General features: G+C 55.8%; 1 protein-coding gene across 9 annotated transcripts in view; it reads right to left on the minus strand.

The window, feature by feature from the left end:
* LOC144736204 (dual specificity protein phosphatase CDC14C-like) overlaps positions 1-3739 on the minus strand; it is a 28597-nt gene extending 24858 nt beyond the window's left edge. For 2 of the 9 annotated variants that reach the window (XM_078618869.1, XM_078618866.1), the window contains exons 1-4: positions 3137-3727; positions 1790-1880; positions 1514-1589; positions 659-751 (exon numbers count right to left, since the gene is read on the minus strand). In XM_078618869.1, the coding sequence (XP_078474995.1) occupies positions 659-751; positions 1514-1589; positions 1790-1880; positions 3137-3182 (306 nt within the window). In that variant the 5' untranslated portion in view covers positions 3183-3727. Of the gene's footprint in view, positions 1-658; positions 752-1513; positions 1590-1789; positions 1881-3136 lie in introns of all 9 variants that reach the window. The other 7 variants (XM_078618819.1, XM_078618810.1, XM_078618833.1 and 4 more) reach the window with 5 other exon arrangements.
* Between the last annotated feature and the right edge of the window lie 11861 nt (positions 3740-15600).

Raw genomic sequence — 15600 nt, forward strand, 5'->3', positions numbered from 1 at the left:
GGTTTTTGTTTTATTTTAATATTTATTTTTATGACTGAAATAACCAATAATAAGTCTACATTATAGACTGCCAGTACACTCACTCAGGTTAAGAACCAGGCTACAGTCTACATTATAGAATGCCAGTACACTCAGTATAATAACAATTGCTACAGTCTACATTATAGACTGCCAATACGCTCACCAGCTTAAAAACCAGGCTAGTCTACATTATAGACTACCAGTACACTCACCGAGGTTAAGAACCAGGCTAGTCTACATTATAGATTGCCAATACACTCACTCCGATTAAGAACCAGGCTACAGTCTACATGAATGTTTTTTGGTATTTATTATTTTATTTAAAAAAAAATTATTCACTTTATTTTATTATTATTATTTTTTTCTATCTACGTGACTTTACCGAAAGAACCAAAGAATATTAATTCCTGCAGTCACGAAAATTTTAAGTAAAAACATACGTTAACGAATCGGCTATATACATCGCACATAACCAACTTTTAGGCGCTCAATGTGACATGTATATGAATCAAACTTCCATCACCAAATCAATGCGTCACCAGGCATATAGCCACTGCGTCACACCTTGTCACACCGCCCACCGGAGGGAATATAATTGTTAGAGAGTGCTGCGGGGTGGGTGGGGGGGGAAGCTCACTGCGTAAGAGCCGATGAGGAAAGCAGCATTGGCTCGTTTGCGTTGGTCAGGCCCCGTATAGTACACGATCCTCTTGCGTGCCAGAGAGAAGGACTACAAAAAAGACAAAGACATGCACAGACAAGCACATAACGACACATAAGAGCTGGAGTGTGACCGCATCTGATTCAAACTTGGGGAGGCCCAGGACTGGTTCAGATAACAGCCACTGTTGATGGTAGCCTTAAGCAGGAATAAAACTCGAGTCGCTGGGTTCATCGCGCATTCTAATCATTGCGTCACCGCTCCCCACATATATACACACACATGTATGTGGAGAGTGGGGAATGGTGCCGCAGCGATTAACACTTTGTGCTGGGAAACCGCTGACCCGAGTTTGATTCCTGCTCAGGGCCAACATTCGTGATGAATATCTGAACCATTCCAGGGCATCCAGAAAGTCAATTCATTTGGGCAAAGTGCTGGCCACCCACCCCCTCGTGCATAGTACCAGCATACTCTTAGCTTGTCTCTTGGATTGTTCCTCACTTTATACAGTAAATTTAGCTGTGACGGTCCCACCTGATGACGGAGACTTGTGCTGCCTCCGAAACGTCGTGATTTATTATTGTATTTCTATTATTATTTATATTATTTTTATTATTTAGTTTTATTTTTACCTACGTGACTTTACCGGAAAAAACCTAAGAGTATGAATCCTTGCAGTCACGAAAGCTTCAAATCTAGAAGATAGTACCAGCCTTGATGGGTGCTCATAAACAGCACCCAAAAGTATTTTAAAGCTATAGAAGGATATTTGTTTTCTTTGTGTGTGCATCTGTGTGTATACATGTATGTACAGGTGCCGGTCAATACCTTGAGTTTCTTATTGAGCTTGCAACAGAAGCGATATAGCATGGCCAGGTTCAAGGGCCCAAAATCTGCATAAAAGCTGCAAAAACAACACACACTGTTACCTACAGCCTCCACTCACTCCCTTACCTCCACTCAGTCATCCCAACTTTTATTGCCCCCCCACACCCCTTCCCCCACCCACACCACTGTCTGCCTCCTCTCTCTCCGAAGGCCAGCACCTGGGCTCCAGTGCAATTGCACCACCTCCACCTTGGGCGGGGCGTAGTAGTTACTCACTTCTCGTAGACCAGCTCATCGTCCGTGCTGAAGTAGTGTGTGTTCGCCGTGCTGCGCGGCTTACTACGCAGCGTGCTGAAGTACAGGCGGTCTGCTCGCGCGCACACACGCACGCACGCACACACTCATTGTACACATATGCACACAAATTATACACACACAGGCAAACTCACTCTCCTACCCCTCCCTTCATATCTCTCAACTACCCTCCACGTACTATCCTGCTTTCCCCCTCTCATATCTCTCTCCCCGAGCATCTCTCTACCCGTCCAAGCACTCTCCGAGCTCCCCCCTCTAATCTCATTCTACTCCCCTTCATACGCTCTCCTATCTCTCCCCTCACTCTCCTCCATGCACGTAATTTCTTGTTTATTAATTATTATCTTCCACTCAAAATATGGTCCCACTCATTTGTAGTTGACAGTAAACGTCATGCTTCATGTTGAATTAATGTAGAATGTTCACTGTGAACCACCACTTGACTGTGGTGACAATAAATCCTGGTCATGTTCTATACAAAAAACGCCAGCCAATGATATCAGTTGATTTCTTAAGTTTACCCAGGTGGTAACTCAAGAGACAAGGACAATCATATATCAGGATAGTCATTTTAAAAAGTAACCAGGGGTGTTTGTCTGCCAGCAGGAAGCAATAATTGCTATGCATAATTGTAACTTAGTACTGTAATATGCAGGTAATTTGGTACGTGTTGATAAACAGCGACACAAAACAGGCTACTCTTGCAAATTATGTCCTGTACCATTATGGTTATTACACCCACATTAATTATTAGGGCGGCCACTGGAATCGACCTGTGAAACTCTGCAAAAAGCGGTGAACTACTGCAGTACCATGTCACCGCCCCTACATAGCATCACGCAAGATTGGGAATTCCACAGTTCCTCACGTTATATTTAACAATGCTATTCTTAAATACAGAAAATCAATCTGCTTTGCACAACAATCTCATCCGGCATATAATGCAATGGCTATACTGTATTACGATGTTGGAATACTGTTGTAATGGCTGCACCTCCGATTAGCACAGTTGGCTACGTACGGTGCGAAAGAAGCTCAACATCATCTCATCCACACTGCAGGTCACAACAACTCGCTCACCCACCGAACTCATCACACTGCAGTCACATCACTTCTCTTTCCACTTTGTCCTTCGCAATGCTCCATCCTATCATCTCTTTTCCCCAATCTCTTACAATAGCCTTGCTCAATTCATGACACGCGTCAACTAATATCTATTACAACATTGATAATGCTGCTTGTTGCTGGCCACTTGACGTCATGAACCTCTGCGACCGTTTCTAAACAATGCAGCGCAACTCAATTCACCTTTAATGATCTCCGCTGAGCTGATGAGCTCGTTTTCATCAGCCATGGCTCCTCCTCGTCGTCTTCCTTTCCTCGACCTCGTCAGTGAAGCTCAGAGTCCGAAGACCGACTCTCTTGCGGCCTTCTTTTCCCTGCGGCCGAGGTCGCCCCTGCCTGGGTTAAGAAACCTATCCGACAACCGTTAACTGTGGGTACGCCTTGGCCGCACCGGTTCACGCGGTCTGCTTGGCTTGCGGCGACTCGCGAAGCCTACCCCGCGCTCCCTACCCCGCGCTCCCGGCGACGCTAGAACATCTCGGGTAATGGTACAGGACAAGTTGAACGTCCCCGACTGCGTCGTTAGAAAAGCGAATTACAGCAGCGCCGCCGCCGCCATGTTTGACGTCTCGCCCCTGGCAACGGCGCGAGGAGGGGATTGTATTTCCCACAATGTATCGGCGTCCCCCGCGCGTACTCGATTGGCTGCAACGAATATCACGTGACACGTCGGGGCCATGCTTATCACCAGCGGTGGCTAATCTGCGCTACGAAATGTAATGAAGGTCACCTGACATACAACAGGCCAATCGCAGGACGCGGAGCTTCACGACGGTTTAATTCATAAAATGCGAGTGACGTCACCCCGGGTAGGCGCGACTTGGCAATGAAGATTTGAAGTTTTCGTGACTGCAGGGATCCATACTCTTTGGTTCTTTACCTACGTGACTTTACCGAAATAACCAAAGAGTTTGGCAATGAAGGTCGAGGCGCAGGCCTGCACTGGTGCTGCTCCATCGGGGCGAGAACGACAGCCCCACTCGGGGAGGGTATTTTAGCCAACTCGTGTACGCCGACAGGACGCCGTGGAGGGCCAACACTTTACCTCCCCCCTCCAGCACAGGCGACCTGCCTGTCAACTGTGGTGCACCCAGTTAGATAGTTGCTGCTGGGTGGACAGAGGAGAAGCCGTGGGGGGGGGGAGTGTTAACAAACGTGGCTTGCTAACTTATGACAGTACATCACTGTGGGGCGCCGCGGTGGCGAGACGTTAACTCCATCGACTGGTGTCCCGGACCCTGACGCCTCTGTAAAGTGTCCAGTATTTTAAATGTACATGTTCTCCCCGTGGTCTCGTGGATTAAGTTCTCAGGGTCCTCCTGGTTTTCCCTCCATGCATTTAATAGTGTTTGGCCCCTATAAATATTCACACGATACGCCACTTTGTTGAGCTAATAATTTGTGATATCCATATCACTTCTGCAAAAGAGCTACAGTGAGGGAAAAAGTATTTGATCCCCTGCTGATTTTGTACGTTTGCCCACTGACAAAGAAATGATCAGTCTATAATTTTAATGGTAGGTTTATTCTGGTAGGAACGAAGTGGACCAGACCACCAATAGATTAATGTGTCTGTCTGTCCATCCGTGTATCAACATCGCCCCCTACTGCAAACACTTGGCATGACCCTGTCCGACAAGATGGCCGCCCGCTCCCCCTGCGATATGTGAACTAAACAAGATGGCCATCGCTTCCGGCGCCTCACGGCGAAACTTTTAAACTTCGCTTCAAATTTACTTTACTGAAACGCAGCACGTTTTTTTAACACAGATACATTTATTAACACAGAGACGAGATACATTTAATCGCCTTATTTGTGCACGAAAAGCACGGCGCGAGGCCTAGTGCGGCAGGCTTCGCGAGGCCTAGTGCGGCAGGCTTTGCGAGGCCTACTGCGGAAAAGGCATCGCGAGGCCTACTGCAGAGAAGGCTTCGCGAGGCCTACTGCAGGGAAGGCTTCGCGAGGCCTACTGCAGAGAAGGCTTCGCGAGGCCTAGTGCGGCAGGCTTCGCGAGGCCTACTGCAGAGAAGGCATCGCGAGGCCTACTGCAGAGAAGGCTTCGCGAGGCCTACTGCAGAGAAGGCTTCGCGAGGCCTACTGTAGGGAAGGCTTCGCGAGGCCTACTGCGGAAAAGGCATCGCGAGGCCTACTGCATAGAAGGCTTCGCGAGGCCTACTGCAGGGAAGGCTTCGCGAGGCCTACTGCAGAGAAGGTTTCGCGAGGCCTAGTGCGGCAGGCTTCGCGAGGCCTACTGCAGAGAAGGCATCGCGAGGCCTACTACAGAGAAGGCTTCGCGAGGCCTACTGCAGAGAAGGCTTCGCGAGGCCTACTGCAGGGAAGTCTTCGCGAGGCCTACTGCAGAGAAGGCTTCGCGAGGCCTAGTGCAGAAGGCTTCGCTAGGTCTACTGCAGAGAAGGCTTTGCGAGGCCTAGTGCGGCAGGCTTCGCGAGGCCTAGTGCGGCAGGCTTCGCGAGGCCTACTGCAGAGAAGGCATCGCGAGGCCTACTGCAGAGAAGGCATCGCGAGGCCTACTGCAGAGAAGGCTTCGCGAGGCCTACTGCAGGGAAGGCTTCGCGAGGCCTACTGCAGAGGCTTCGCGAGGCCTAGTGCAGAAGGCTTCGCTAAGTCTACTGCAGAGAAGGCTTCGCGAGGCCTAGTGCGGCAGGCTTCGCGAGGCCTAGTGCGGCAGGCTTCGCGAGGCCTAGTGCGGGAGGCTTCGCGAGGCTTAGTGCAGAAGGTGGTGGTGGGGAGTGGTGGGGGGGTGATGAGGGCTGGTGGGAGGGGTGGTGTTGAGGGTGGTGTTGGGGGGTGTTGGGGGGGGGGGCTGTCAACTGGTGTAGGAGGCGGTGCACTTCTCTGCTTCAATTTTGTTGCGATTTATTATCTGCACACAAACAAAACCACCGAGAAGTAAGACGCGTCACCCAGCCCTGCCCCCCCCCCCCCGCCCTCTCCCCCCACCAATATTTGAGTGATATTATAATTAAAAACAATGATGCAGCACCCCCGCTTTTACATTAGTAAGCAAATCACAGCAAGATGAGTTTTTTGCACACTACGGGCAACACATTTTCTCCAGTCACTGCCTTAAACCCGTTCAGTCGACCGAGTGGAACAACAGAATAGGCGGCTAAATACGGACTGAGTGGCACATAGAACACATTCCTGCGGAGGGAGCTGGTAGGAACGTTGGGTTGCTCGGTCAATGGCCAGGGTCAACGGCGGCGTGGTCTATTCCGCAAATATGCCCGACTGTGAGGGCGGGCACAAGCCGGCGTGAGTAGGTTAAACGTTGAGTTTTATAAGGACACCACGGGGTGACCAGCCCCTCCCCACCCAGCCCCTCCCCACCCAGCCCGGTCGATATCCCTGTACCGGTACTAAGTATTATTCCTACCAGCCCACCCCGCAGGGTCCTGTTTTGAACAGTGAGAGACAGAATAACAACAAAATCCAGACAAACGCATGTCAAAAATGTTATAAATTGATTGGCATTTTAATGAGGGAAATAAGTATTTGACCCCTCTGCAAAACATGACTTAGTACTTGGGGACAAAACCCTTGTTTGCAATCACAGAGGTCAGACGTTTCTTGTAGTTGTGTGATGCCGCCACCACGAAGCCGTTCAGCAGGCGCCCCATCCCCGACCTCGCCACCACCAAGCAACGGAGCCAACCCCTCGTCCCCCTCACCTCACCTCACATGAACACACCTGCACGCATTCCCCCCCCCCCCCCCCCCCCCATAGAGCTGGAAGGGAAAGTCACCTGATCGACCGGTTTTTATCCGAGAAACCCTTATCGGGATTAACTCTCATGGTTTCCGGCGATCAGGGAATTGGACGGCCTCCCCCGACGCTACGTTGCACCGCGGCGCTGCGACCTGCCTTAAGATGGCATGGCCGCGGCGAGGGGCATTCGGCCACCGCGGTTGAAGCGCATCCCCCACACACACCACCCACGTGTCGACGGGGCAAGCAGGGGAGGGACGGCAAAGCATGAGTAGCGGGACCGCAGGGGCTCTTGAGCATAGTCACGGATGGTTGGGATAATTACGCTTGAGCGCGCAGGCATGATTGTTAGGGAGGGAAAGGGATTAATTAGAATTAACGCCGTGCAACGCCGCACATTGATTAGCATATCACAGGCGTCCGGAACCGCGGTGCGCGTGCTAGAGGACGCGAGCCCATTGTTAAGGAAAAGCTGAGGGCCACCGTCCGGCGCGGAGCTGCATCCCTTTGATGTAGGGAGGATAAAAAAGGGGGGCAAAGGAGAGATCGGGCTCTCTTCTCTCCAGCGCCAGGCGACAGGACGCTCTCCAGTCCAGCGACCCGAACGTCCGTGAGACACATCGAGGCACGCTGCGAGTACGGGATCAACGAACCGCCGTGGGCATCTAACAGGGAGTAAGAAGGTGAAGTAGGATAATAGACGATAGATAAGGAATAGGTACAGGTTTAGTGGAATAGGCCAGCCTCGTCGACTCACTGATTCAACATTAGTTACCAGGTAGCGAATAATAAATCATTAATAGCGAAGCGTGGCCTCGCGTGATCTTGTCGAGCAGTGGGAACGTGTGGGTGCGCGTGTGTACACAGTGGTTCGCCACGTGAATGAGCGCTGCGTAGAGCGGCGCACGAGTGGGTGTCGCATGTGTGCAGGTGTGTGCGCTCGTAGTGTGGGGGAAGGGGTCGGTGCGTCCGCAGGCCCCCGCTCCGTCTGTCGTCGCCAGGACTCGCGCAGTGTGAGGGCAGCGTCGTTCACCCTCCGACCCCTGATCCCCGTTTAATAGTGCGTGATCCGTGGAGAGACAACGCAGCGTCTGCAGGTGAACGAGGGCGTGCGGCGAGCTATGCCTCTCACACGAGCTCGCGGGGGGACGGACCAGGGAGGGGAGCCGTCGGGCGATGAGCCCAGCGACGGCAGCAGCTGCTCGCAGAGCAGCGAGGGGTCGGCGCACGGCAGAGCCCCTGCCATAGGCACGGAGCAGGGAGGGACTTCGGGGACCAGCGGCCCCAACAACATGGTGTAAGAAGTCGTACGAACCCTCACATCTTCACGGGAAGGTGGCGCGCTACTCCACGCAAAGGTAAGGCATGTGTTCACCGGCCAGGGGACCCCTACATGGAAAGCGTTTTCCCGTAATATCATAGGGGCTAAAGAGCTTAATGGCTGGTCGGACACGCAGGCGTTGCGACATCTTAAGTTAAACTTAGATGGGCGGGCAGCCGACTTTGTAGAGGCACTACCCGAAAGCGCGCAAACCCAACTAGAAGAACTAATGCGTAGATTAGACCTGCGTTTCGGCACGCGCAACGCGATACGGGCGAAGACGGCCTTAGAGGCGCGCCGACGTCAAACTGGCGAGGACTTCCGAAACTACGCTGAGGACGTGCGATCACTAACCCGGATCGCCCGTCCAGAGTTCTCGAAGGAGGTCATTGACGCGCTAGCTGCAGACAAGCTACTCAGGTACCTAGCTCGCACCGCGTGGTGGCAGCCCAAAAAGAGTAGCGCAGGCCTCCCTTTCGATACCCTAGTCGAGCAAGCGCTGGAGTGTAAGGAGCTCTCCAGCGAACGCGCGCAGCTCCGAGGGTCGGGACAGGAGTACACCGTGGCGAGCCTGATCCCTGACGAGGAGGAGGATGAGGATGAGCCCGCCAGCCCCATAGGGAGACGGGCAAGAGAGGCCCAGAGACCCCGCGAGACAAACCCCGGGTTGGGTAGCTGGGTTACAGACTGGCATGGGAGATATTGCTGGCCGAGTAGACCGAATGGACGGTAAGGTAACCCAAGTAGGGGAGAGGATAACCCACGTAGGTGAGAGGGTAACCCAGGTACGCGAGGAAGCGATTAAAAATATGAAGACCCTCCAGTCTGAGATGGGGGAACTACGCTCGACCGTAGGGGGGCTGGCCGGGAGGGTAGCCCAATTAGAGTCCGATGTGGGACAACTGCGTACTGGGGGAGGGAGAGGGAGCGGACAGGGGACCCGCTACGGAGCCGCCCCCCCTCCCCGGGCATGTTATATGTGCGACCGCCGAGGGCATCTAGTGAGAGACTGTCCTGAAATCACCCGAGCTAGGCAGACGCGGGGGTTAAAACTCCAACGCCCCCTAGAAAGCGGACCAACTAGGGGTGCAATTGACGCGGTCCCGATACAAATAGACGATAATGAGAATAATGGCGAGCGAGTGATCTCCACACAGGTTCCAGCAACAACGCCCACGGAAACGGTGACTCCTGGCGACTGGCTACGGGAGCTGGTGGCGGGGATCACGGGGGCCACGTCGCTGGTGGAAGGGGAGGTAAACGGAGTGCGTACCCGAATCCTGCTGGACACGGGGGCGGTGGCCTCGCTCGTGAGCGCAGCGCACTGCAGCGCGATCGGGGTCGACGTGCGTCACCTGCAGGCACCGGACCGCGCGCTGCACACGGCGAGCGGAGCCGGAATGGGGCTGCTGGGGAGAGCCACCTTAGAGGTCCGCATAGGCAGCCAGGTGTGCACCCAGGAGTTCTATGTGTCGAGTGCGTTGTGTCACGAGTGTATCGCAGGTACCGACCTCTTAGAACAGCTCGGACTCAACGTGCAACCCCGCCAGCGATGCGCCACCATGGAGAGCAACGGCGAGCGGATACCGTTCCTGGGACGAGAACCAACGCGCCCCCGCTTCGCACCTGTGGCCGCTATCCTGGCGACGGCAGTCACCATCGGGCCGCTCGCCAAGATGCTGGTGTCGGTGGCAACATCCCCCACCGACCCCGCGCTCCGACCATCAGGAGAGGTAATGCTAACTCCTCACCCGGAGTTGGCAAAACGGTATGGGGTCGTGGGATCCGCCACGTTGGTAAACGCAGATGGGGACCGATTGTTTATGCGGATGTTTAACCCCCACAGTACCCCAGCGATACTGCGACGGCGCACCCCGATAGCCACCGTACACCCCCTGCACGCACGCCACTCTAACGACTCGGTGTTCGCACTCTGGGCTGAGGACCCCGGTCGTCCTGAGGGTCATTCCCCTGCTCGACGCGTTACATGTACCATGGGCGGATTTACCTCAGGGAGAGGCCGATCGGCTGCGCGAGTTACTGCGGGAGTATGCCGACGTATTCAGTGAACACGACTCGGACGTGGGTCGGACCGATCTTGTTAAGCACCAAATTGACACCGGTGCAGCCCGAACCATCAAACTCCCTGCGTACCGAGTGGGCGCACCCGAACGCACCCAAATCAAAGAGGCAGTTGGGGACATGCTTCGCGATAACATAATTCAGCCCTCGGCGAGCCCCTGGACAGCCCCAGTGGTACTAGTAACGAAAAAGGATGGGTCAACCCGGTTCTGCGTCGATTACCGTAAACTAAATGCAGTCACGCTCGGCGATGCCTTCCCCATACCCCGCATCGACGACACCTTCGACAGCCTCGCCGGAGCGCGATATTTTTCCACCCTCGATCTCGCGTCCGGGTACTGGCAGGTGGAGATGGCGGAGGAGGATCGGCCGAAAACCGCATTCACCACCCCGATGGGGCTATTCGAGTTTCGAGTACTCCCGTTCGGACTCACCAATGCGCCCGAGACGTTTCAGCAGCTGATGGAGTTGGTGATGCGGGGCTTGCAATGGGAACAGTGCCTGATTTACTTGGACGATGTGATAGTGTTCAGTAGATCTTTGTCTGAGCATTGATCCAGGCTTCGAGAGGTGTTCCAGCGACTGCGAGCGGCTCATCTCAAGCTCAAGCCACGTAAGTGTTACATCGCACAATGCGAGGTGGGGTACCTCGGGCATCGCGTCAGCGAGGCAGGCGTGCACACCGATCCGGAGAAGGTACGCGCCGTAGTGGAGTGGCCACGGCCAAGGAATCTAACGGAGATCAGATCATTTTTGGGGCTCGCCACCTATTATCGTCGATTTGTAAAGGGATTCAGCGAGATTGCACGCCCTCTCACCCAACTCACCTCCCCTAAGCACCCCTATCAGTGGACGGGGGCCTGCCAGACGGCCTTCACCACTTTCAAAGATCACCTCACCCACGCCCCCATCCTCGCTTTCCCCGATTTTACCACCGATTTTATTTTGGACACCGACGCCTGCAGCAGCGGGCTGGGTGCGGTGTTGTCACAGGTACAGGATGGGACGGAACGAGTCATCGCGTACGCCAGCCGGACCTTGAGTGGGGCCGAGCTGAACTATTGCGTGACCCGCCAAGAGTTGTACGCCGTGATTTTCGCATGCAAACAGTTCCGGCCGTATTTGTATGGCAGGAGATGTCGCGTACGCACTGACCATTATGCTCTGCAGTTCCTTCTTACATTCAAGGAGCCGCGGGGGCAGATGGCCCGGTGGTTGGCGCAGTTGCAGGAGTACAACCTGCAAATCGAGTATCGGGCTGGCCGGACGCATGCAAACGCGGACGCCTTGTCGAGGTGACCCACGGTGTACGCCGAGACAAGGGCGGAGGAGGCCTGCCCGTGTTTCACGGGGGGACGCTGCCGGCAGGCAACGGACCCCCGAGAGGCCGCGGCCACTGAGCCCCCCCCAGCGAGAGATAGTGCAGTGTGCGCCACAGAGACCCTCACAGGTGGCACCGAGGATCCCGTCGACCGCCCGGCAAGCGCGGGACCCGCGGCTCGGGACCCAATCGGACGGATCCAGGAGGACGTCGGCTGCGCCTTCCCGGGCCTAAACGACGAGCAGCTGAGACAGACCCAGCAGCGAGATCCGGATCTGGCGGCAGTGGAGGCGGCACTGCGGGAGGAAAAGAGTGCCCTACCAGGACCCTGGAGCGGTTTGTATGCCCGGTTGTGTGTGCAGAACGGAGTGGTACGGGAGTTAACCGAGGCCGGCCAGCCGGGGTGCATCTGTGTTCCTGCCCAGGTGCGACCCCAGCTGCTACGGCTGGTGCATGACCACCCACTCAGGGGCCACGATGGGGAACGACGCACGCGAGAGACCCTGCGTCGCCAGTATCTCTGGCCCAAATTGGCACAAGACGTGGCGGCCTGGGTACAGGGCTGCCGCGCCTGTCAGCAGTGCGGGCCGAAACCGGCACGATACCAGGTACCCCTAAGGCCGTTCCGCGTCAGCCGCACGAATCAGCTGGTTGGGATCGACCTACAGGGGCCATTCCCGCGATCCCATCGAGGCAACCGGTATATCCTGGTCGCAGTAGAGTATTTCACCCGCTACCCCGTGGCAGTGGCCATCCCTGATAAAACGGCCTTGGTGGTGGCCCGGGCATTTGTGGAACATTACGTACTGAAGCACGGGATCCCAGAACGAGTCCTCACCGACCAGGGTAGCGAGTTCGAGGCCGAGCTGTTCCAGGCACTGTGCCGAGAATTCGGAATCCAGAAGGACCGAACCACAGCATACCACCCCCAAGCGAACAGTATGGTAGAGCGCATGAATCAGACCCTAGCGGGGAAACTCAAACGTATGGTGGCCGCAAATCAACGGGATTGGGACGAACACCTCCCCTACGCCCTTTTCGTCTACGCCACCACCGTACACACGTCGACGGGACAAACCCCGTTTTTAATGATGTTCGGCCGCGAGTCTCGTTTACCCGCAGATCTGCTATTCGGCGTCCCTTCCCCCCAGCCGGAGGAGGGAAGCCGCCCCGTGGAACACCTGTTGGAGACCCTGCGAGAAGCCCGAGGCCGAGCATACCCACAAGGGGAAGCCGCGCATCGGCGGCAGGAACAGGGCACCCGACCCCGCATGGAACCCCCCTTATTCCTGACAGGCGCTAAGGTGTGGCTACACACCCCTCGCGTCGGGGCCGGGCAGGTGGGGAAACTGACGACCTACTGGCGGGGACCCTGGACCGTGGTGCGACAGATCTCCCCCTGGACGGTACTAATTTATGGCGGGGAGAGGGATCGAGAGACGGTGGTCAACGTCCGCCGCTTAAAACCGCGGAAAGCGGCCCCGGCGAGAGTGAACCCCGTCACCCGAAGGCCCTGAAATCCCGGAGTACCCGCACCCCTCGTGTTGGGGGGCCTCGCACCCTACATGGGCCTCGCCGGGCCCCCGAGACGCCCCGATCCAGTCAGGAGACGTCGCGGACGATGGCCTCCAAACCCTTCCGCTGCTGAGTTTGTGCCCCAGCCCACAGGTGCCGGAGGACGGGGAGAGCCGCTGGAGTGGAGGAGGAGGCCGCCGCAGGAGCTACAGAGGACGGAGCCACCCGCCCCGAGACCAGCCACCAGGTCCGGACGGATCCCCCGGACCCCACAACGTTTCCTCGTGGGCGCGGCCCAAGCAAGGTGCTCCAGTCAACCCGGGACGGGGACTGGCACCTCGGGGTGCTATGTGATGCCGCCACCACAAAGCCGTTCAGCAGGCGCCCCATCCCCGACCTCGCCACCACCAAGCAACGGAGCCAACCCCTCGTCCCCCTCACCTCACCTCACATGAACACACCTGCACGCATTTCCCCCCCCCCCCCCCCCATAGAGCTGGAAGGGAAGGTCACCTGATCGACCGGTTTTTATCCGAGAAACCCTTATCGGGATTAACTCTCACGGTTTCCGGCGATCAGGGAATTGGACGGCCTCCCCCGACGCTACGTTGCACCGCGGCGCTGCGACCTGCCTTAAGATGGCATGGCCGCGGCGAGGAGCATTCGGCCACCGCGGTTGAAGCGCATCCCCCACACACACCACCCACGTGTCGACGGGGCAAGCAGGGGAGGGACGGGACAGCATGAGTAGCGGGACCGCAGGGGCTCTTGCGCATAGTCACGGATGGTTGGGATAATTACGCTTGAGCGCGCAGGCACGATTGTTAGGGAGGGAAAGGGATTAATTAGAATTTACGCCGCGGAACGCCGCACATTGATTAGCATATCACAGGCGTCCGGAACCGCGGTGCGCGTGCTAGAGGACGCGAACCCATTGTTAAGGAAAAGCTGAGGGCCACCGTCCGGCGCGGAGCCGCATCCCTTTGATGTAGGGAGGATAAAAAAGGGGGGCAAAGGAGAGATCGGGCTCTCTTCTCTCCAGCGCCAGGCGACAGGACGCTCTCCAGTCCAGCGACCCGAACGTCCGTGAGACGCATCGAGGCACGCTGCGAGTACGGGATCAACGAACCGCCGTGGGCATCTAACAGGGATTAAGAAGGTGAAGTAGGATAATAGCCGATAGATAAGGAATAGGTACAGGTTTAGTGGAATAGGTCAGCCTCGTCGACTCACTGATTCAACATTAGTTACCAGGTAGCGAATAATAAATCATTAATAGCGAAGCGTGGCCTCGCGTGATCTTGTCGAGCAGTGGGAACGTGTGGGTGCGCGTGTGTACACAGTGGTTCGCCGCGTGAGTGAGCGCTGCATAAAGCGGCGCACGAGTGGGTGTCGCGTGTGTGCAGGTGTGTGCACTCGTAGTGTGGGGGAAGGGGTCGGTGCGTCCGCAGGCCCCCGCTCCGTCTGTCGCCGCCGGGACTCACGCAGTGTGAGGGCAGCGTCGTTCGCCCTCCGACCCCTGACCCCCGTTTAATAGCGCGTGATCCGTGGAGAGACAACGCAGCGTCTGCAGGTGAACGAGGGCGTGCGGCGAGCTATGCCTCTCACACGAGCTCGCGGAGGGACGGACCAGGGAGGGGAGCCGTCGGGCGATGAGCCCAGCGACGGCAGCAGCTGCTCGCAGAGCAGCGAGGGGTCGGCGCACGGCAGAGCCCCTGCCATAGGCACGGAGCAGGGAGGGACTTCGGGGACCAGCGGCCCCAACAGTTGGCCACCAGGTTTGCACACATCTCAGGAGGGATTTTGTCCCACTCCTCTTTGCAGATCTTCTCCAAGTCATTAAAGTTTCGAGGCTGACGTTTGGCAACTCGCACCTTCAGCTCCCTCCACAGATTTTCTATGGGATTAAGGTCTGGAGACTGGCTAGGCCACTCCAGGACCTTAATGTGCTTCTTCTTGAGCCACTCCTTTGTTGCCTTGGCCGTGTGTTTTGGGTCATTGTCATGCTGGAATACCCATCCACGACCTATTTTCAATGCCCTGGCTGAGGGAAGGAGGTTCTCACCCAAGATGTGACGGTATATGGCCCCGTCCATCGTCCCTTTGATGCGGTGAAGTTGTCCTGCCCCCTGAGCAGAAAAACACCCCCAAAGCATAATGTTTCCACCTCCATGTTTGACGGTGGGGATGGTGTTCTTGGGGTCATAGGCAGCATTCCTCCTCCTCCAAACACGGCGAGTTGAGTTGATGCCAAAGAGCTCCATTTTGGTCTCATCTGACCACAACACTTTCACCCAGTTGTCCTCTGAATCATTCAGATGTTCATTGGCAAACTTCAGACGGGCATGTATATGTGCTTTCTTGAGCAGGGGGACCTTGCGGGCGCTGCAGGATTTCAGTCCTTCACGGCGTAGTGTGTTACCAACTGTTTTCTTGGTGACTATGGTCCCAGCTGCCTTGAGATCATTGACAATATCCTCCCGTGTAGTTTTGGGCTGATTCCTCACCGTTCTCATGATCATTGCAACTTCACGAGGTGAGATCTTGCATGGAGCCCCAGGCCGAGGGAGATTGACAGTTCTTTTGTGTTTCTTCCATTTGCGAATAATCACACCAACTGTTGTCACCTTCTCACCAAGCTGCTTGGCGATGGTCTTGTAGTCCATTCCAGCCTTGT

Source organism: Lampetra planeri, chromosome 3 (assembly GCF_965212315.1).
Source record: "Lampetra planeri chromosome 3, kcLamPlan1.2.h2, whole genome shotgun sequence".
Taxonomy (NCBI): domain Eukaryota; kingdom Metazoa; phylum Chordata; class Hyperoartia; order Petromyzontiformes; family Petromyzontidae; genus Lampetra; species Lampetra planeri.